At 41.3% G+C, this 22115-nt stretch overlaps 8 protein-coding genes across 14 annotated transcripts in view; 6 read left to right on the forward strand and 2 right to left on the reverse strand.

Moving 5' to 3' along the window:
• Nucleotides 1-86: 86 nt before the first annotated feature.
• LOC135438819 (uncharacterized) lies at nt 87-901 on the reverse strand. Its single transcript, XM_064697302.1, has one exon. It carries the CDS (start codon nt 821-823, stop codon nt 158-160), a length of 666 nt encoding a protein of 221 aa, XP_064553372.1. The 5' UTR covers nt 824-901; the 3' UTR covers nt 87-157.
• A 72-nt stretch (nt 902-973) lies between these two features.
• On the forward strand, nt 974-3096 carry IPIP (Inositol phosphatase interacting protein). Its single transcript, XM_064697301.1, has 4 exons — nt 974-1177; nt 1261-1602; nt 1669-1923; nt 2613-3096. The coding sequence occupies exons 1-4, from the start codon at nt 1117-1119 to the stop codon at nt 2948-2950; spliced, it is 996 nt and encodes a 331-aa protein (XP_064553371.1). The 5' UTR covers nt 974-1116; the 3' UTR covers nt 2951-3096.
• LOC135438821 (uncharacterized) lies at nt 3021-3892 on the reverse strand. The gene has a single exon (XM_064697304.1). It carries the CDS (start codon nt 3785-3787, stop codon nt 3164-3166), a length of 624 nt encoding a protein of 207 aa, XP_064553374.1. The 5' UTR covers nt 3788-3892; the 3' UTR covers nt 3021-3163.
• Nucleotides 3893-3969: 77 nt separating this feature from the next.
• Nucleotides 3970-7378, forward strand: LOC135438817 (protein RCC2 homolog). Its single transcript, XM_064697300.1, has 5 exons — nt 3970-4107; nt 4829-5233; nt 5304-5885; nt 5947-6205; nt 6272-7378. The coding sequence occupies exons 2-5, from the start codon at nt 4889-4891 to the stop codon at nt 6547-6549; spliced, it is 1464 nt and encodes a 487-aa protein (XP_064553370.1). The 5' UTR covers nt 3970-4107; nt 4829-4888; the 3' UTR covers nt 6550-7378.
• An 881-nt stretch (nt 7379-8259) lies between these two features.
• LOC135439445 (alpha-2A adrenergic receptor) overlaps nt 8260-22115 on the forward strand; it is a 32379-nt gene continuing 18523 nt past the window's right edge. For all 4 annotated transcript variants that reach the window (XM_064698180.1, XM_064698181.1, XM_064698182.1 and 1 more), the window contains exons 1-4: nt 8260-8453; nt 11227-11872; nt 12188-12852; nt 12915-13171. In XM_064698180.1, coding sequence (XP_064554250.1) covers nt 11330-11872; nt 12188-12852; nt 12915-13171 — 1465 coding nt within the window. In that variant the 5' untranslated portion in view covers nt 8260-8453; nt 11227-11329. The remainder of the gene's footprint in view (nt 8454-11226; nt 11873-12187; nt 12853-12914; nt 13172-22115) is intronic.
• On the forward strand, nt 13310-15370 carry LOC135439440 (putative sodium/calcium exchanger 7). Of its 2 annotated transcripts, XM_064698173.1 has the most exons (3): nt 13310-14082; nt 14138-14560; nt 14618-15370. In XM_064698173.1, the coding sequence occupies exons 1-3, from the start codon at nt 13398-13400 to the stop codon at nt 15313-15315; spliced, it is 1806 nt and encodes a 601-aa protein (XP_064554243.1). In that variant the 5' UTR covers nt 13310-13397; the 3' UTR covers nt 15316-15370. The 2 variants fall into 2 exon arrangements, with proteins under 2 accessions (XP_064554243.1, XP_064554242.1); XM_064698172.1 differs by having other exon boundaries at nt 13311-14082; nt 14138-15367.
• Nucleotides 15461-17513, forward strand: LOC135439439 (mitochondrial sodium/calcium exchanger protein-like). 2 transcript variants are annotated; one of them, XM_064698170.1, is made up of 2 exons: nt 15461-16178; nt 16240-17513. In XM_064698170.1, the coding sequence occupies exons 1-2, from the start codon at nt 15494-15496 to the stop codon at nt 17421-17423; spliced, it is 1869 nt and encodes a 622-aa protein (XP_064554240.1). In that variant the 5' UTR covers nt 15461-15493; the 3' UTR covers nt 17424-17513. The 2 variants fall into 2 exon arrangements, with proteins under 2 accessions (XP_064554240.1, XP_064554241.1); XM_064698171.1 differs by having other exon boundaries at nt 16023-16159.
• LOC135439442 (putative sodium/calcium exchanger 7) lies at nt 17634-19728 on the forward strand. 2 transcript variants are annotated; one of them, XM_064698175.1, is made up of 3 exons: nt 17634-18198; nt 18254-18406; nt 18468-19728. In XM_064698175.1, exons 2-3 carry the CDS (start codon nt 18274-18276, stop codon nt 19625-19627), a joined length of 1293 nt encoding a protein of 430 aa, XP_064554245.1. In that variant the 5' UTR covers nt 17634-18198; nt 18254-18273; the 3' UTR covers nt 19628-19728. The 2 variants fall into 2 exon arrangements, with proteins under 2 accessions (XP_064554245.1, XP_064554244.1); XM_064698174.1 differs by having other exon boundaries at nt 17634-18406.

Genomic DNA, 22115 nt, shown 5'->3' on the forward strand with positions numbered 1-22115 from the left:
CCCTGGTATTTCAAAAGCTGCAAAAATTGTGTTACCCTAAATTGCAATTCGTCAACAACGGATCAGAGCGGTTTCTTCGAATGGACTATGCTTTCTATTTTGATGTTTTAATGATTTAACCCTTAACAATACCTAACTTTACCGATTTCATTTGAAGCTATTCCACACCAAACGTTCGTATGTAAGTCTCATAAGGACGCGAATCAATGTGTCTAAGGCGCTCCTCCAAAAATTGTCGAAACTCATGCATATCATCAGCATCCTTGGCTATTTTCGTCACTTCTGCATTGAGGCAACCCTGCAACGCCTCTTCATTTGGAATTGGCGCTTCCTTCTTGAGCGCTTTCTCCATACGCCGCATTATTTGACTGCGTATATTAAAGTTCTCATAGTCCATGATTTTAGTCAGTGCCTTGGCGGGAGTACGACGTAAACTGTTTGACGTTTTTGGTAGCACAATTGATGCTTCGGATTCAGCTGGACCATTCAAACGGTTTGACTGCTGCTGCTGTTCGTGTCCATTCTGCATTTTGTCGGTCTCGTACTCCATCATTTTGGCCAGCGCACGGACAGGTGTGCCGCGCAGACTAATCGTTGAGGGAACAGTTGGTGGCTGTGGCTGATCACGTCCGTTCTTGTCCGGCTCAGTGTCCAATTGCTGTTCAATATACTCCATTAACGTTGGCTCCTCTGGGTGCGCCTGCAAATCGGATTGCGCTGCTGTCATCGATTGTTGAAAGTTGATCAAATGAAATACGCCATTCGTATCGTAAAACTTGTAGCCCAGCATTTCGAGGGCAATTTCAGTAAGTAAATAAGACATGTTAGCGAAGTTTTCAAGTTAATATTTATATGCTTAAGAAGAAGACGTCTGCTAGAGATGAGTAACTCTCGATAGTCAGATCACAAAAATTGTTTATTTATCTAAATTTGGTGTGGCTACATCGGTCGATGTCAGAAACATATGTTTTGCCTACGCTTATGAATTGATGTAAGCATTTATGCACATAGATATGTAAATACATTTGTGCTTATTACCAAATTAAAGCAAACAAAGCTCATTTTAAATGTTTTTACGGCCCAAACATTCTTAGTTAATGAGCCGAACGCATCAAAATGAAAATCAACGAAAAGAACCTCTGTGTTTTTGCCAGATCGCCGCCGTTTGACATGGAAGGTTAGTTAATTAACAAAAAATATACATATGTACATATAAATACTTATCTCACATATGAGTGCTATTATTAATCATTCGCACAGGTTTTCTTAACAAGCGAGGCGAGATAAATAAGGCATTTCAAAGACGCTATTTTGTGCTAAAAGGCAATCTGCTGTTCTATTTCGAGACGCGCCTGGACAAGGAGCCGCTCGGGCTCATCATAGTCGAGGGCTGCACCATAGAACTGTCCCAGGAATCGGATCTGGATAATTATTGCTTTGAGATAGCGTTCAATGGCAATCGCACCTACATACTGGCAGCCGACACACAGGAGTGCATGGAGGCCTGGATGAAGGCCTTAACGTGCGCCGGCTACGAATACAAGCGGATTATTGTCGCCGAACTGCAGCGGCAGCTCCAGGAAATCGAAGAGTCACGCAACAGTAAGCGAGACTAACAAATATGCTCATATAGATTGATCAATTTAATAACTCTCTTTTTTGTTGCAGAAATGCACACCGACCGCCGCGATCCCTCGCAGGCCGTGACGGATGCGCCGAGCAAGCCCAAGCCGCCGCCTCGACGCCAAAATCCATTTAATCGTCCAGCTCCACCGCCGCCGCTGCCGCCATCTGATCGAGCCCTTGATGCGGCGGCGGCGGCGGGGGGCGTGCGCGGCGGCGTAGTCATGTCACCTATGCCTTTTATACCCGGCTACTTTGGCTCGAGCAATGCGAAAGCGCAACAGGAGCTCCAGTTTCTAGGTAAGCCAAGCCGCATGACGTCATCCGGCGAGTCACTCGTCAGCTGTTTACCGAAGGTTTTGGCCTTAGGCTCACCGTTACACGGCGCGAACGAAAGTGAAAATAAGCAAAGAACGCGTTATCTTCGTAGTACCGAAGATTAGATACCCTAACAAACAAACAAACAATTTGTGCCAAATTTTTTTCATCTATTAGCTGAGTAGTCAGCTTCTGCTCTTCCAAAGACAATTCACTTATTTATTTATTGTTTTTGGAACAACAAGATATATGGCTTAGCAAGAAATATGTGTTTCCACCTAGGCATGTAGAATATATTTAGAAAAATAACAAATCTGATCATAGTAGATGTAAATTTTTAACAAATCGTTCCCATTCAAATGGGAATCATATCCGATCCGAACAAGAAACCAAGAATTAGGCAGCCAGGCGCACTTTGATGCCCCTCGCAGTGTGTTACAAATGTGTTCACAAAATCAGTATACCCTCGGCGGTAGCGCTGAGAGCAGATAAGCAATCAGTTTGTCATTACCGTTGCAGCCAGCAAGAACCGTACTTTAAATAAGTGCTCTGCGGGCCAGAGCTTATCTCAGTTACTTTAGCATTTTCATTCGAAATGCCGTTTTGCGAGCTTATTACAAAAATCTGCTGCATATTCCCAAAGAAAGGCTATAAATTGTTGCCTATTCCAGATAATGGCAACGGCAACGGGAATGGCAATGGCAAAGGCAGTCCACAGTCAACGCCCCGGGCACAACGACGTCAGGCAACAACAGGTGCATCGCCGAGCGTCTTCTACAATGATCTGCCCGTAGCTACGGCCAGATCCACAGTATTAGCGAGCAGCAGCAGCAGCTATAATAATAATAACAACAATATTAGCAGGCCCATTGATCGCTTGGAGCAACAGCGTCGTGTGGCCAAAGCTGTGGAGGAGTTTAAGCGGAATCACGAACGATTTCGACAAGTTGTCATGCCCGACATTGTAGCGTATCGGGAGCGCCGAAAACAGCCGCTGATACAATTCTAGAATATGCAATTGCAAATCATGCATTGGGCCTAATTTTTTAAAATATACAATTCATGTGCTAAACGATAAATTTACCTTTAAAATTATATTTATGTTCGATTTCCATAATATTTAAATATACAAGAAAAGACCTATCAACTATTCAATTATTGCCAATACAGTCGAATTACTTTAAGAATTTTATGAAGCTTAACAATTTGATTTATCCTATGGCTATAATTGTGCGAGATACTCGCGCAGCAGATCGTTGCGTTCACGCTGTATCGCATTGGACTCTTCAATCCGTTTGCTTAGCTCTCGTATGGCAGCGATCCGATTGCGCTCGAGGATTAACAGCTGTCGCTGCTGCTCCTGGCTCACAGACAGATCGCCGGCATTGTCTGTGCCCAGGGCTTGTGCCTCGACTGTTGCGCTGCACAAATCCGCCAGTGCTGTACGCTGCTGCTCGTCTGGCAATGAATCATCTTCTAGCTTTACGGTGGCGGGCGCATTTTCATTTTGAAACATTTCATCGAACGTATCATAATATTCCCAGCCAACGCGTTTGCGTCCGGTTTTTCTAAGCGTTTCGCGGCATGTTCGATACGTTTTCTTCATATTGCGCCATTTGCGATCACAGATATCCTCATTGATGCCCTTGAAACCGGCACGCTCCATGCCATCCACAATCTCTGTCCAGAGGGCACGTTTGCGGATTTTCGGATCACGAAATCTGTGACGCCGCTCCGAATAGAGTTCGACCAGCAGCTTCGTGCTCTTGGGATTCCAGTGCCATTCCTCCACGCCGACCTCGCATTCCAAGTAATAATGTGTTGTTTCAGTCTCGTCGTTGTCCATTTTATCCCTGTCCTGGCCTAAAAGCCAACCCCTTTTATGCGCTCCAAAAATAACAATGTTATTTTGTTGTTGGGCCGCGAATACTAGGGCTGCAGAATACTATCGTTAGTGAAACATAAATAATATCGATAGATGTATTTTTAAAAATCGAAAAATAAAATGTTTAGAGCTCACTTCATGTGGTATTTTTTATTTTAGTTATTTTTGTGTTGCGAACTGTGCACACACTTCATCCTATTGCTGGTTTGCGTTTTGTTGTTTTTGCTGCGTACGGAACAGGAACGGTATACGAAAAGTTATTAGTTAGTAAAGCTTGAAATGTAAGTTATTAGCGCGTAATGTAGCCTTAAATTTAGTGATCCTTTAAGTCGCGGTGTGGCTAAGTATAACGTCTTTCAATCAATGTTCGTTTAGCTCCTTGTCGCGCTGTCTTTGTATATGCTGTGTGTTTTGTAAAAGTGACGCTAACATTTCAAATTTGATTTTGAGCCGCCGTTCAATTAATTCATTTGTTTGAGATAGCGGACATTAGGTACCGCCTTATTAACTGACAGGTGGATAAACAGATACTTTAATTTAATGCGAATTTGTGTGGTTTTTCAGTAAAATTGCAAAAGTACCGCAGTCGGCGTTAGCAGCGCATCGGGCTTACTTTGTTGGCGTTCATTTTGTTTTTCCATGCTTGCAAAACCACCACACACACACACACATACAATGCACGCACACATAGAACAAACAGCGCGTGAGAGCTACGATTAGAGATGCGCGTTTTAAAATATTCGCAACAAGACACGTTCAGTAATTTTGCAAAACTATAAATTATATTTAATTAAAACTTTATAATTTTTGATGCGCAAAGTTAGAAGAACAGTTAAACTAAAATTTTTTAAAAGTTTTAATGCCTAAATAGCTAGTTGTAATAATAAATGAATAACATACACGTAAGCGTCTTGTCACGCACGCAGCACTAACGGCTACCGCTACGCTCTGCTGCGTTCAAATTCTGGTTCTGGTTCTCAACGCTTGCTGGTCTCTTTACAGCCGCAGAGAGACAAAGATAGAGCGAGAGAGAGATAGAGACGCATTACTGCTAATTGAAAGATGTCGGCTAAGCGCAAGGCAGGTGGTAACGGGGCTGGTCCCAACAAGCGTCACCCAAAGAAGAAGGAATCGGACTACGAGGATGAGTTTAGTGATGAGTCCGACGATGATTTGGCCCAACAGCAACAGCAGGCGGCCGGCCAAATGGAGGTGCTAATACCACATGATAATCTGGATCCACCCAGCAAGCTGCCGGAGGATCTACTGGCCACGCTAGAAAAGACGCCAGGACAGTTGCTGATAGCTGGTATGGTTACCTGGGATCTAACCGGCAAACGGGATCGCAAAAATGTCACAAAAGTGCGTCCCAATCTGTATAGCTTTCATCGCTTCACGGATGAGAAGGTGAGTTTTTGCTGAAAGTGTGTATTGAAATTAAATGTAATTCATATTTTCCTTTTATGCCAACTTGCAGTACCGCTCTGTGGCCAGCGGTGCCACTGCGGCGCACACTATACTCATCAATATGGATCGCAAAGCACTTGGCTTTGGACGCAATCCCAGCGGTCAGTTGGGCTTGAGTCAGGACATGAAGCTGGTGGAGAAGCCCACAATTATTCCTGCACTGGAACAGCTTAACATTGTACAAGCCGCCGCTGGGCGTCATCATACCCTTTTCCTTACCGACACGGGCACAGTTTACGCCTGTGGCGAAAACAAGTCCGGTCAGTGCGGCGTGGGCAATGCACATCCCAATATCTTTACGCCCACTCCGATTAATTATCGTGGTCCGCCCATAATACGCATTGGCTGCGGGGCCGAATTCTCAGTCATTCTCGATATCAAGGGCAATTTGCACACATTTGGTTTGCCGGAATATGGCCAATTGGGCCACAATACGGATGCCAAGTATTTTGTGAATGCCAATAAGCTGTCATTCCATTTTGAGACATCACCGAAAAGGGTTGTACTCTATATTGAAAAGAGCAAGGAGGGGCATGTGACACCCGTGGATGGTGTACAGATTGTGGACTTTGCATGTGGCAACAATCACACGGTATGTTCCAGGATTTCTATAAATATGCAGCTCGCTAAACGTTGTCTTAATTAACAAACAGGTGGCCATAGACTCTAAAAAGCGCGTTTACAGCTGGGGCTTTGGCGGCTTTGGGCGTCTGGGACACGCCGAGCCCAAGGATGAGATGGTGCCGCGTCTTATGAAGTTCTTTGATACCCAGGGTCGAGGCGGACGCAGTGTCTACTGCGGTTCAACATTCAGTTTGATTATCAACGAGCTGGGCCTGCTCTATCTCTTTGGGCAGAACAAGAAAACGGGCGAGGCCAACATGTATCCCAAGCCAGTGCAAGATTTAGCAGGCAAGTTGAACTAAGCATCCATACCAAACCTTACTAAAGCCTATATTCTCTCTATTCCATATACAGGCTGGAACATAACATCAATTGGCTGTGCCAATACCTCAATCATGATATCGGCTGATGATACGCTTATTGCCTGGGGCGCATCGCCAACCTTTGGTGAGCTGGGCATTGGCGAGTTTCAAAAGTCGTCGACGGTGCCCAAAGAGGTGCCCAAAATGGACAACATTAAAATACCTCAGGTTACCATGGGCTATTCCCATACAGCTTTGCTTGTGGACACCACACACGAAGCTACCAAGCAGAAGTATGAAAAGATGCCCGAATATACTATTGAAGATTAGAGAAATGGGTGCATTTCATTCCCCCCACAAGCAACAAAAAAAAAAAAAAAACAAAATATATATATTTAAAAAATTAAAAAAAAAGATAAAAAAAACATTAAGTATACCGCTGCCAACAACAATACTGCTCTATATACATAGATACTATAAAAAAACTTGAACTGATCAACGAAACTCTGCTGCTACTTACTGAAAGAAAGAAAACAAAACACAAACAAAAAAAAAAACAAAAAAACAAAAAACAAAAGCAATTAACTCATCAACATTTTATGCTATAAGTTTAAAGTATTTTACTACTCCGAACTAACCAGCACCCAAAACTAATATCTCAAATATCGTTTGTGTATTTATCAGCATTACGATTACGATTCATAATTTGGTAATTAGTTTTCGTAATTTATTTTCTATTTATGATCTAATTTGTATAATTCACTGTCTTTAATTTATTGCCGCCCATGATTAGGCTTAAAATTTGTCCAAAACCTCTATTCCAATCAAACAAAACTACATTTAAATATTTATATATATAATTTATAAAATATGCTGCTTAGTTATATAAGACTCTTTCATTTACAGTATTGCATTGTCCATTTACGACAGCATCATGAACAACAACAAACATAACAAGAAAAAGAACAAAAATAAACACAACTACAATGTATAATTAAGCGCATAAGTTACATATATAAATATATATACAACAACAAAAAATCGAAGTATACAACGGAAGGAAATCCAATACAAGAGTTGCGACTATTAAAAGTACATCATGCATTTTAATCATATACAAAAATATTTAAATAAAGAGAAAAAAATGTTAGTATTTAAACTGAAATTTATTTATTTATACCGATTGGGTAGAAACGTTTTCATTAAATTTTAGAAATAAAAATCCTCAATATTTAACAACTTTTAGTCGCACCCTTAATTTAATTACGAAAACTATTTTGCCAACAAGAGAGTTTCAATTCGAAAAGTTATTCAATAATATATTTTTGATTGCCCCATTTAGATACCCTGGCTGAGGGTATTATAATTTTGATGAACAGCGGACTAGTCATATCACAAAAAATAGTTTAAATTAGAAGAAATTGAAAAAGAGTTTTTAAAGTATGAGAATTTTACCTAGTCAAAAATTCCGATTTTAATTTCCGAGCGTCCATTGTAAACTTTTGTAATAGTATAATAAGTATATCTAAAAATCGTATTGGCCCTAATCAGAGCGCAGCAGGGTCCTGGCGACTAAATGAAAGCGAAAGTCAAGCAAAAAGCTTTCTCCCTGACCCAAAAAAGCTTCCTGATTTCGGCGCCTGTCGGCGGTGTCGGCGTCTCTCGCGACTTTTAACTCCGAACTCTGCTCTCTGGCTGGCTGGTTGGCTGTTTGGCTGATTGGTTGGCTTCAGCAAAATTTTCACTGTCACAGAGGACAGTCTTCCGCCGTAGTCCTATCGTGTAATGTGCGCCATTGAGGAACAATTTCTGCACACCGCACATTGAGTTTTATTTTAGTTTTTTCCCAACACACACACACACACGCACACGCACACTTACACGCACACACACTCAAGCACGCACACGCATCCAAGAATTTTTTTAAAAAAAAAACAATTTTATAAACGAAATCTACATTAAAAACCAAACAACAAATAAAAAATAAACAACAAAAATGTAAAAAAAAATATTTGCTAAAAGTGTATTTGATATATAAAAACAAAACAAAAATACAACAACGACTCAGACGCGCCCGCTGCAATAACGATATTTAAATATATATAAAAAAAATAGTACTAACTGTAAATTACAGTGCCTTCGATAAAGTAAACAACAACAGTCGCTACACAAAACAACAGCAAAGAAATCCGTTAGCTTTTTTCATTTTACTTGAAGCGCGCAACAACAAAACTGTAAGTTATTACGTATACTCAACGCGCGTGCATGTATGTATGTTGTGTGTATATATATATATGTGTGTGTGTGTGTGGGGGAGTGTTTGTGTGCGTTGGCGTTGCCGTCTACTGATTCCACACTAATTGTTATTCAGCTTCTTTGGCCACGCCACGCATTTTTATGGCTAGTAATTATAGCGTCGTTTTTTACACGGCCAATAGAAGTTTTTGTCTCGCTCCCTCTCTTTATGTAAATGTGTATGTGTGCGTACGGGTGCTGTCTTTGCTTTTGCCCTGCCCACGCACTTTTCATTGTTCGCCGCTAAACTTTACACAAGTTGCCATTCCCGAAAAAGTTTTTTCTTTTTGGTGGCTTTCAAGCGAAGAAGGGCAAAGACAACGGTAAACGCTCTCACACACACACACACACGCACACAGAGGCAGGCTAACTTGTTTGTTTGCCATTTTGTATTGTGGCAGGCACGAAGAAGCTAAAAGACGCCTGGACATTCACCAGCACGCTCGCACTCGCACAAATTGTTAGCTGTCAAATCAATAAGAACAGACAAAAGCAGCGGGCGAGCAAACGCCATCAAGTTGCTTCTCTTGCGCGCTGTGTATGTATATGTGTGTGTGTGTGCTGTGTGTGTGCTGTGTGTATCTTGTGCGTGTGTATCCTGGCGGCTTTATTGCGTGTGTATGCGTAGGCGCCTTGTTATTAAATCACCTGTGGCTGACAGTTTTCATATTAGGGTGCAATAACAACAATCGAAGCCATCTCTTTCCATCCCACGCATTACGTATACGCCCCGGATCCTGGATTTTATCTTATTGGCTTCTCTTTTGTCCATTCAGACAGCAGGCAGCAGGCAGCAGGCGGGGTGCAACGGCTTTTTGTCACCTTTTGTGCCTGCTTCCGACGTTTGAGTGACGTAAATTAATATGGATTCACATTTAAATTTCCAATAAGCAATTCAAACGCCTGCGTTATAAAGTTGCCTTTCTTATATGCAGAGTTATCTCTTATCAGGCTATCCATTTTACTTTGCATTTTTTACATATTTGATTTCTAATATTCAATAATTTTTATATTATTCTTGATAATACAAAATATGAGTTCTATCTTTTAACGCCTTTAATGTAAACACTTTTGCATACAAATAAATAGATTTTAAAAAATTGCAACAATGTGAGAAAAGCTAATCCAACAGGTTATTTTTATTATTCTGCAGAGTAGAAAGACACGGACACACTCACATACACATGCAAAGCAATGCAAACGCATTACTTTACACATGACTTTTGGCTTAAGGAACCGACATGTGGACACACACACACACACACACACACACTCACACTCGCGACCACGATTAAATTAACGCAAATTAAGCAGATTAAGCAAACGTCAGTCAAATCATCCACAGCAGCCGCGCGAAGGGCAGAAAGCAAAAGCGTCGACGTTGACAAAAACTCACACAAACTGGCACACGGGCACACACACATGCACAAATTGCGCGGAACAATGGCGGCGACTGAAATGCCACCAACAACAAAAATTGATACACACATGCGGCAGACCAAACCACACAAACTGACGCAAGCAAACGCCACACACACACACACACACACACACACACACGCGCGCACGCACGCAGACAACAAAGCGCGCTGTCTGCCAGAGCTTTTGTGCACACACGCACACACGCGTGTGTGTGTGGGTGCCTTTTAATCATTGCTAGAACAAAACATGAGGGTGACTCATGCCGCCTGAACAAACAATTTCATTATGGCAAGTGTTGCGCATTGTGATCAAATCTTGAGTCACCCTTGCGCCTGATGTTTTGTTCCCGCGCTTAATGAGCTTCGCTTGGTCGTTCGCCCGCTTGTGATAACAATTTCAATTAAAGTTTTTAATAGCTCAGCTTGCATTTATTGCTCCTGCACATGCAGCATCATTTAAATTTGCGCCTTGCGTCTTTTCTCTTGCTGTGCTTTAACGCGCAATTAAGCATCCGGTGCGCCCCCGACCCGCACATTTTCTTGATGGGCTGGGCTGGCGCTTAAACGCCAGCACAGCAGCCGGCATGGGTTTGAAGGTGACGCCAATCCTTGCGGTTGTTTGGCGTGGGCGCAAAGTGCAAGGTTGCCATTCATTTTGGCTTGGCAAAATGGGGCACGGCGGAAGGAAGCACAGCACTAATCTCTGAGTGCGCCCTGTTCGCATTGCATAAGTGTCAGTGTCAGGCAAAGGCTCTTGTACAAGAGTTTATGTGTGTGTGTGTGTGTCTATGTGTGTGAATGTGCATGGGTGCGCATGTAGCTGTCACTTTGTGTGTCCTTGTTGAAACAAAACAAGAATGAATGCAACGCCATTTGTTCGACTTGCTAACACCTCGTAAATAACTGTTAAGAAATCATTAATATGTTTAACAAAGGTGTCGACTTTTAGCAATATTTTTGATTTTAGTTTTCTATTGTTATTTTCTGCGTATTTCTTATTTCGCCTTGTTTAAACGAATGCAATTTAATCTTTTATCACGCATACGTCGCTGTTTGTCGTCACAATAAAATGTAGTATATTTATTGGGGCTCGTAAATTTCAATTTCAGTCTTAGAAATATGTTGTTTAGTATAAGTGCAATAGCAACAAATTAGTTTAAAGCGTTTTGCTCCTATTAGCAATTTATCAATAATAGTATCTACTCTATGCACTCAATAAGTGCTGGGTATAAAAGACTGATGATGATGGCATTTTGTTACTTGCTACCTATTTTTTTTTTCCTCCGAGCAGCACCAGCACCTAGCACCTTTAGTATGCAATGAGGCAGCCAGACAAACGCATCGACAACGATCGGCAGCGCCAAGTATTAGTAATAAACGAGTTTGATTAAAGGATGAATAGCAACAACCTGCAGCAATGGTGGGAAAACTCATACCGACGACAGCACCAACAGCAACCGACTGTCGATAGCAATATCGATAACGATAACGACAGCGATACCACTGAACAGCTGCACTATGCGCTTCTCGAGCAAAACAACTTTGGTGGGGACATCGGCGGCATTGAAGGCAGTTTTGGCGGTCAATTGGCCAGCAGCTTTGACTACGATAGCTATGGAAACTTTACGCTGACCAATCCCTATGATATTGAAGCTGGCGCGGATACTGAGCATGCGATTCCATCATTGACTATTCTATTGCTGGCCATTAGCTATGGTCTGGTTGTATTTGGAGGCGTTGTGGGCAATTCAACTTTGGTACTCACCCTGTGCTCGGCTTCATCGGTGCGTTTGCGAAATCCGCTGCTGCTGGCCGTATGCATTGCCGATCTTTTGGTTACGGGCATTTCAGCGCCAGTTACGCTGCTGAATCTGGCCATGAATCGCGGCACAAGATCTTTACCACTTTTACTATGCAAAATAATACACTATGTTCAGGTAAGCACAAACAATGCTAAACATGTTTAAATATTGTATAAACTTCACTTTTTATTTAAAAACACAAAAACTTTTTGTGACCATTTTCGCGCACTTTTAGGGCCGCGTTTTTACTAAAAATATCGATTAAAACTATTAGAAATATCGTACATTTAACAGCACCAGCTGAGCTTAACAGCAAAATGTTAAAAGCCCAGGACTACAACTGATATTGGCGCGAAATATTTTTTAAGAGGCCAACAAAATTTTGATTTATTTTTATTAAATTTTGATTGTATATGGTTTATTTTGTTCTAATTTTTATGAAATCCACAGGTCATGCCAGTGGCAGCCAGCACAATTTCCTTCTTCATGCTCTCGCTGGATCGTTATGCCACCGTAAAACATCCGCGCTTGGCTCAGTTGCGTCAGCGCCGCTATCTGCACGTCTCGCTGGCCATCCTCTCGTGGATTGCCTCGGCAGCTATTAGCACGCCATTCTTGTTTGCCTATAAGATAATAGCCAAGTCGGTGATCATTAAGGGCGCCGGAACGGGCACAACGCCAAACCCAGTTAGCATTAGCTGCACCTCAGAGTTGGGAGCCAATGCCATGTTCATGTCGTTCATCATCTTTCATACGATTGCGGTATTTGTGCTGCCCGGCGTGGGTGTGCTACTCAATCACTATGGTGTACGTCGCAAGCTCTGTGCATTGTCGCTGACCGCCCGAGCGGCGCATGGCGAACTGCCGTTGCCCATGCCGATATTGCGGCGCCAGACCCACATGGTTATAGTTACGGGTTGCGCGAATGCTCAGCAGGCTGGATGCGGTGGAGCGACCACAGCCGATGACACATCCAATGGAAATGGCAATGGAGGCGGCCAAATTGCCATCAATCCGGGAGATATACAATTGCATAACTTACAGCCATGTCGGCCGGGCTCCAGTGCAGCACTTGAGCCGGGCTCCTATCGCTCCAGCAATCCCATTTCGCCCAGGTAAGCTGATAAGCCCAATATCATATGTAAGCGTATCCATTCAGGACAATGCAATCTTTCAGGGCTATGCGGGAGATTCGTGCTCACTCACAACGGCAGCGCATTTTTCGTGCGGGGGGCCGCGGTCCGGCTACGCCTGGTATACCTCTGCCTCAGACGTCCACATTGCGATCGCGTCGTCATCTGGCCAATATGCTAATTGCTTCCGCCTTAATCTTCATCATATGCTGGGCACCGCATGTCTTCTGTATATTCTATAAGAACTTCGGTTATAAGCAATACTGCAGCAAAACTTCCGTCTACTTCAGTCTGTTATTGGGTAAGTAATGGGGACTATACAATGGCTACATATATTATTATTTTTATGTCCCGGGGAAAATAATCCCGAAATAAGATAGATAATCCCGAAATAAATAAGTATACAGCTTGGATTTTGAAAACCCTCAAGGTATTCCATTTGAGATAAGTCATATACAAAAATTTTACTCGAATACAACACAAAACCCGAAAAAAAACCTCGTTTATAAAAAATCAAGTTAAAGATCATGGACATACAATATAAACCAAACATTTTGGACACAGTGTTTGATGAATTTTGGAATAGCGTCAACTGTTATGTTGTACTGGACTTTCCGTATGACCAAAGATGCGAATTTGTGAAAAAAGCCAATAGCTGCGTACATGGCACGAACGTCGTGCCGTATATGCATTTATTGGCATGCAATTTGAAATGCAAAAACCAGTTTGAAGAGATGGTCTATGTGACACTCTTTCTGCTTTTTTCCTTTGAGTTTCTAATCTGCCTGGGCCATGTGGTGCATTATTATTACACGCCCGCGTTGAAGGTTGTTTCCCGAATGCTTCGCATGAACGAGCATCTGGCTGGCGTGACGATCTTGGCAGTTGGCAACACATTGCCGGATCTATTTGCGAATTTATTGGCAATCAAGGAGAAAAATGTACCCATATTTGCCAATTCAATCGCAGTGGCATTATTTGTAGTCATGTTTGTTGGGGGATTGGTCTGCTATATCAGTCCATTCGAAATGAATCCATACAATACCGTGCGCGATCTACTATTCTTCATACTTGGCTTGCAGCTGGTGGAGTTTATGTTTATAACTGGAGGACATGTTACGATGAGTGAGTCCGTTGTGCTTATTGTTGTCTACCTGTTATATTTGATCGTCAATGTGCTTGATCTATATCTCATGCGCATTGCCATGCAATGTAAGTAGCGATTGTTAAGAGTATTCAGTTAACTGACATGTTGCCCTAATCACAGCAATAAAGCGAGAAATAGACAAGCTTAATGAAGAGGAACAGACTCCAGGCGTGGAAGCAAAGCATAAATTGCTTTTACAAAAATATAACTTCCTGGCCAGAGATGATCGAGTTGAATTACTGCACCGCCGATCGAATCTTCGTTCATCCGTAAAAGATCCAACTTTCACTTATATGACCAGACGCATGAGTTCGCATTCAAGGATTAATTTGAAGGACAAGAGCGATGTTTTAGTCTTCGTCCAAAGCAGGAATCGCCACCTCTTTAAGGAATTCTTTTTGGCACTCAATCCCTTTCACAAAGAAGATTGGCGCAAGGCGAATGTTTTCATACGCGCCTTCTTGATTGCTCGGGCTCCGGTTGCGGTGCTGTGTGCCATTTATATACCCTTAGTCGATTACGAACTGGAGAAGAATGGCTGGAGTAAGCTGCTCAATTGCATACAAATCTTCCTCAATCCGGCGTTTACAATCATTTTAGCCAAGGCCCTGGTATTCAGAGATAAATCGAAGCTCTGGTATCGTAATATAGCAGATGACGTTAAATACGGCCTTTACTCCCTGGCGGTAACAGTGCCCATAGCCATAGTTGTGTTTTTCCACTCGAAACCCAGTGCCCCGCCGTCATATCACTGGATATTTACAATTATGAACTTAACTGGTTCCATATTTCTGATGTTCCAGTGTGTCGCTGAAATATCATTGATTACAGAAGTGATTGGTAACCTAATGAAAGTTCCATCCGACTTCATGGGTGCCACTACACTCGCAGTTGCCAGTGGCTTGGCTGATCTGGTAACGACAGTTTCCATGGCATTACAAGGCTATCAGAGAATGGCATATGCAGCTGTCATTGGAGGTCCATTTTTCTCTATAATTCTGGGCACCGCTAGTGCAATTCTTGGAACGATTTTTTCTGACGCTACTCCCGATTTAACAATGATTGGTGTTTATGGTGAAAATGCGTTAATTATGCTGCGTCTGGGACTTCTAGCAACGTTGCTGTGGACATCTGTGCTGAATTATAATGCACGACGCTCGGTTGGGGTTTTCTCCATGGCCATCTACTGTCTGTTTCTTTTATTTGCTGTACTTATAAAGGAAGGAATTATTCACTCATATGACATAGAAGACATGACCGATGGTTTTCCTAGCAATTCTAAAGATTTAATTACTTAATAATGCTATTCATTTTAAAAGTAAAAAAAAAAAAAAGGAAATTTTTCTATGAAATTTAAGTCAATTAAACAATCAGCATAAACCAAAATTTCGGTTAAAAAAATTTACATAAATGACAAAAAAAAAAAAAAATTGTTTAGAAATTTAACACTTGATATAGATAATTAAATTGACAATCATGGACGAAACATATACGCCAAATTTGTTGGATACAGAATTTGCTGATTTTTCTGCAACGGCAAATTGTTATGCTGTTATGCTGACCTTTCCATTTAGTAAGAGATGCGAATTTGTGAAAAAATCCAGTCACTGCTTAACCGGTGCGAACTTTGTGCCATATATGCACTTAATGGCATGCAGTTTAGAATGTAAAAACCAGTTCGAGGAGCACGTCTTTGTCGCATTTTTCTCAATTGTATGGTTCGAGTTGCTGCTATGCCTCGGCTATGTGGTGCATTATTATTACACTCCGGCGTTGAAAGCCGTTTCCCGAATGCTTCACATGAGCGAACATCTGGCTGGGGTGACAATATTGGCATTTGGCAATACAACGACAGATCTGTTTTACAGTTTAACGGCATTGAACGATGATGTTCCCGTTTTGGCCAATAGCCTCGCTAATTCTTTGTTTATGGTCATGTTCATCGGTGGATTGGTCTGCTATGTCAGTCCGTTTAAAATGAGTTCATATAGCACAATAAGGGATCTACTTTTCTTCATCTTTGGCGTGGAACTGCTGGATTACATGCTCATCACGGGTGAAAGGGTTCAATTTACTGAGTGCATCCTGTTAATAGCTGTGTATGTCATATACTTGACGGTATGTGTGTTCGATGTATATTTGGTACGCATTACCTTGAAATGTGAGTTGTATTTGTATCCAGTTGTTGCTCATCATAGTTAAAATCTGTGCTCACATTTTAGCGCTGCGTAATCAAATTAGGGACCTGCAGGAAACTGTGGAATTGGAAAATTTGGCAGATACAGATGCGATTGTTTTCAAGCGTAAGGAACTACAAAGCAGATATGACTCACTGATTGAGGATGATCGCATAGATATACTACAGCGTCGATCGACATGGAGGCCCCTAATAAAGGGCCCTACGTTTACTTATATGACCAGGCGGTCTCAGAGACGCGAGGCCCTTAATATATCAGCAAATCGATTAAGAAACTACAGACACGCCAGTAACACGAATCACAATCTCTTTAGGGAATTCTTCGTTGCAATCAATCCGATCTCTTTAGATGATTGGCGCCAGGCTGATATGTTGACACGCCTCTTCTACATTGCCGTGGCCCCAATAACGCTGATATGTACGATCTATATACCATTGGTCGATTATGAGCTGGAAAAGAATGGCTGGAGCAAGCTGCTTAATTGCATTCATATTTTCCTAAATCCGGCGATCACCCTTATAATGGGCAAGGCTATGCTGTTTAGAGACAAATCGAAGCTCTGGTATTACAATATACCAGGGGCTCTTATATACGGCCTCTACTCCCTGGTGATAACGGTGCCCCTGGCCATCTTTGTGATGATTAACTCAAGTACTAGGTGTCCGCCGCCGTATCACTGGATTTATATGTTAATGAATTTAACTGGATCCATGTTTATGACATTCCAGTGTGCGACTGAAATATCTTTGATAATGAATATGATTAGTAGCATCTATGATGTTCCGACCGATTTCATGAGCGCGACCATACTTCCCATTGCCTTCGCCCTGAGTCAGGTCGTGGCCAGTGTCTCCTTGGCTTTGCAGGGATATGAGAAAATGGCGTACGCAGCAACCATTGGTGGCGCCTATCTCAATGTAATAATGAACACTGGCATTGCATTTTTCGCCAAGAGTATAATTGGCAAAAATTTGACTTTTGAATGCGTTAGTGGAACCTATGGCGTGACTGCGTATATCTTGTTGATTCTAGGACTTGCTACCACGCTGCTGTGGACATTGATATTGAATTTTAATTCACGACGCTCGGTTGGGATATTCTCTATGTCCATCTACGGTCTCTTCCTCATATTCGCTATACTTATAAAGTCTCGAATTATTCATGCATACAATAAGGATGACTTTATAGCGGATGCCCTTAAAAGTTAACATTTCAATTTGTTCTAAAAGCAAAAAAAAAATAGTAATTAAACAATAAATTTATTTATCATTCTTCGGATATGCATAGACTAGTTTTGTCCACAATTTTTATAATAAATAAACTATCCTAAAAATGTATTATTTATTATTATTATTTTCGAAAAACCAATCAGGTGCTCTTTCTGTTTTTTTTCTGTTCGAACAGAATTTTGAAGTCAAACATATTCAGTTGAAATTATATTTTGAACGCAACACAAAGTTTACACAAACACAGTTCAAGTTCAATATACATACCTATATACTTAAGATCATGGCCAACATGCATACAGGAAACGTTTTGGATAGAGAATTCGACGAGTTTTGGTCAAATGTCAATTGTTATGCTGTCGTGGACTTTGCGTATGACCAAAGATGCAAGTTTGTGAGAAGTGCAAATAACTGCATACAAGGCACGAATTTCGTGCCGTATATGCAATTGTTGGCATGCGATTTAAAATGTGAAAACCATTTTGAAGAGATGGTCTATGTGACAGCCTTCCTGCTTTTTTCCTTTGAGTTGTTAATCTGCATGAGCAATGTGGCGCATAATTATTACACTCCGGCGTTGAAGGTCGTTTCCCGAATGCTTCACATGAACGAGCATCTGGCTGGCGTGACGATCATGGTACTTGGCAACACACTACCAGATCTGTTTGCACTATTGTGGACTATTAATGACGATACACCCATGTTCGCCAATTGCCTTTCTTCGGCATTATTTGTAACTATGTTCGCGGGGGGATTGGTATGCTATATGAGTCCATTTAAAATGAATGCATATGATACCGTACGCGATCTAGTCTTCTCTATCTTTGGCGTGATGCTGCTTGAGCTTATTATAATCAGTGATGAGACGGTTTCGCTCGCTGAGTGTATCCTTCTGGTGGCGGTGTACGTCATATACATAGTTGTCACCGTGGTCGATGTGTATATTATGAAACGTGCCGTAAAAGGTAAGTTGCGCGTTTTCTGAAATGTTGCTGTACTTGGCTAACATCTATTTGCTTTTCGTAGCTTTGGCACGCGAAATCAACGCACTGTACGAATTGCCACAGTCAGAAGAGGTTAAAGAAAGGCGCGAGACACTACAAAAAAAATATGACGTCCTTTCTGAGGATGATCGCGTAACTTTATTGCAGCGCAAAACGACGTATCCATGTGATCGAACTTTCAGCTTTATGACAAAAGTCGGAATGGAACGTGTCAGTATTGACATGGAGGCCAAGCGCAATACATATTACCCCATGGCCCGAAACAAGAATCACCGTCTCTTTACGGAATTCTTCTCTGCAATCCAGCCCATAAAATTAAATGAATGGCGCCAGGCTACCATGTTACATCGCGCCTTCTATATAGTTCGGGCTCCTGGTGTGTTTTTAAGTGCCATTTATATACCCTTGGTGGATTACGAGCTGGACAAGAATGGCTGGAGTAAGCTGCTTAATTGCATACAAATTTTCCTTAACCCAGCGGTTACAATCACAATGGGCAAGGCCATGGTATTTAGGGAAAAATCGAAGCTTTGGTATTATAACGTACCAAATGACGTAAAATACGGACTTTACTCCCTGGTGGTAACAGTGCCCATAGCCATAGCTGTGTTTGTTCATTCGAATACAAGTGCCCCGCCGTCATATCACTGGATGTTTACAGTTCCCAATCTTACTGGATCCATTTTTCTGATGTTTCAGTGCTCCACCGAAATAACTGTAATAACGGAGGTCCTTGGCCATATGTTAAAAGTACCTAATGATTTTATGGGTGCCACTGTGATATCCATCGCCATCTCCTTGATTGATCTTGTAACGATAATGTCTATGACTCTGCAGGGGTATGAGAAAATGGCGTATGCAGCAGCCATTGGGGGTCCATTCTTTAAAATTCTGCTTGGTACAGGCAGTATGTTTGCCGTAAAGATTTATTTAGGCCGTAGTACTTCAATGAATGCTTTGATTGGAGCATATGGGGAAAATGCATTTGTCCTGTTGATATTAGGTCTGCTATCGACGCTGCTTTGGACATCGGTGTTGAATTTTCATGCCCGTCGCTCGGTGGGACTTTTCTCCATGTCCATCTATGGTCTGTTCATTATATTTAGCACGCTTGTTAGATTTCAAATAATCCACCCATACAATACGGATGCCTTTCTCGCCGATTCCCATGCAGTTGATTAAAAAAAAATTATTTATTATTATAATTATAATGTAAACACATATGCAGTTGAAAAACTGGCCAGACTTGAAAATATAGCTGTTATAGAACACTTGATCTTGTATTTGTTAACGACTACCTTATTTCTAATGTGTCTAGGTCCCCTCCTTTATCTCTTCCTGAGGATGTATATCATCCTACTTTAGAGGTTGCAATGTTCAATTGTAATCCTCTCATTTCGTGCTCATCAGCCAATAAGCCCCGCCGTTGCTTTCGCAAAGGTAATTATGCATTGCTGAATCAGCTTATTTATGCAACCGATTGTTCTTTCTTATATGACTCGGTTGACATGAATATTGCTATTAAATTTTTTTATAACACCCTAAACTCCCTCTTAGATATGTGTATTCCCAAGTCAATTCCTTCGACTACTTCTTCAAAGCCACCTTGGTTTACTCCCAGATTATCAAATCTAAAAAATATAAAATCTTAAAAAGTTTAATAAGTCTGGTTCGTGTACAGACTTGGCTAAATATTCCATAGCCAAGTCGAACTTCTTTCTTCTGAATTTCAATGCTCTAAATCCGAGACAGTTTTACAATTTTGTAAACTTGAAGCGGAAATCTTCAAGTTTGCCAATCTCTTTTTCTCTCGGGATGGATAAAGCTGACAATGACTCTGATTCTGCTAACCTCTTTGCTAATTTTTTTCAATCAACTTACTCTTCAGTCTGTCCTAATAATAATTTTTTCTCTTATACTATTACTTCCTCTAGTTCTATACCTCCTCCTATTATTTCCCATTCCTCTCTCCTTTTAGCTTCAAATTCTTTAAAATCTTCTTTCTCTCCTGGGCCTGACAATATTCCTAGTTGTCTACTCAAGGAATGTAGTTCTTCCCTTGTTTATCCATTGCTAAAGCTTTTTAATCTATCCCTTGAATCTTCTGTCTTTCCATCTCTTTGGAAAGAATCTTATATCATTTCTCTCCACAAGAAAGGTGGAAAGTCTGATATACAAAATTACAGGGGCATTGCAAAACTGTCCGCTATTCCTAAATTATTTGAAAAAATAATCACTTCGAATTTGCAGCATTTCTGCAAATCAGTTGTTTCCACTGTTCAACATAGATTCGTAAAGAATCGGTCAACTACGACCAATCTGCTTGAGTTTACTTCCGTGGTAAACGATGCTTTCCTTTCGAAAATGCAAACTGATGTCATTTACACTGACTTCAGTAAGGCATTTGACTCTGTGCACCATGACATTTTACTTTTTAAACTTGACCGAATAGGTTTCCCTCCGTCTCTTTTGCTTTGGATTAGTTTTTATTTAAAAGGTAGGACCCAAAGAGTAATGCTGAGGCTGACTACCTCTAAACAGGTTCACGTTACTTCTGGTGTTCCTCTAGGTAGTCATCTTGTACCTTTACTCTTTACTCTTTTTATAAATTATCTCCCCTCTGTTATATCCCATGCCCGTGTACTCATGTATGCGGACGACGTGAAACTTATTCTATCATACACTAATCCCCTACATCATTCTCGTCTTCAAGACGATTTGAACGCTATGCAACTTTGGTGTTCGGCCAATCAATTGCATCTGAATTGTTCAAAGTGTATGTTTATGACATTTAATCGTACTACACCTTATCTTGTCAGTTATACAATCGACAATACTCCATTGCAACGTATACTAACAGTTAAGGATTTAGGCGTTCTTTTTGATTCTAAACTCTGCTTCAATCTTCACAAAAGGTGTACTTGGATTCATTAAACAATGGTCTAAAGAGTTTAACGATCCTTTTATAACGAAACTTCTGTACATCTCGCTTGTTCGTCCTATCCTTGAATACTGCTCTTGCATCTGGTCTCCGCAGTATAACAATAGCCAGGATCGTATTGAATCTGTTCAGAAGCAATTTCTGCTTTTTGCCTTACGAGGTTAAAATTGGGACTCTAATCTTCGGTTGCCATCCTATTCCAGCAGGCTGCTTCTTCTTAATCTTCCGTCGTTAACCAACCGTAGGACAATTCTCGGTGTTGTCTTTCTACATAAGTTGGTTGTTGGCGATATAGATTCTCCTTTTCTGCTAGGGCGTCTTCAATTCTCTGTTCCGGCTAGACCAACCAGAAATTACCGCCCCTTATTCCTATCGACGTGCACAACAGACTGCGCTATGCACAATCCTTTTCGCGTGCTATGTAAAAATTACAATAGTTTGCATCACGTTTTCTCTACCGAACTTTCTCTACCCCTAATAAAATCGTTGCTTTCAGGATACCTTCGGGAAGTCACTGAACATTCCCAGCTATGAGCAGGGGCATAGCTTGCCGGACAGGCTGTAAATTTTCCCCCACCGGGTCGGTGATTTCCCATTACTTTCCCAATACTATCTCTTTATCCTATCTACTTAACACTCTGTATATCTAGCATACATTCCTTTACTTTATTAACAATCTTCTTACTTTCTTTTCTCCTATTTATGGTATATTCTTAAATAATATAGCAA

This window comes from Drosophila montana, unplaced genomic scaffold, assembly GCF_035044405.1.
Source record: "Drosophila montana isolate Dmon_TW-CO22-7 unplaced genomic scaffold, ASM3504440v1 contig_402_1, whole genome shotgun sequence".
Taxonomy (NCBI): Eukaryota; Metazoa; Arthropoda; class Insecta; order Diptera; family Drosophilidae; genus Drosophila; species Drosophila montana.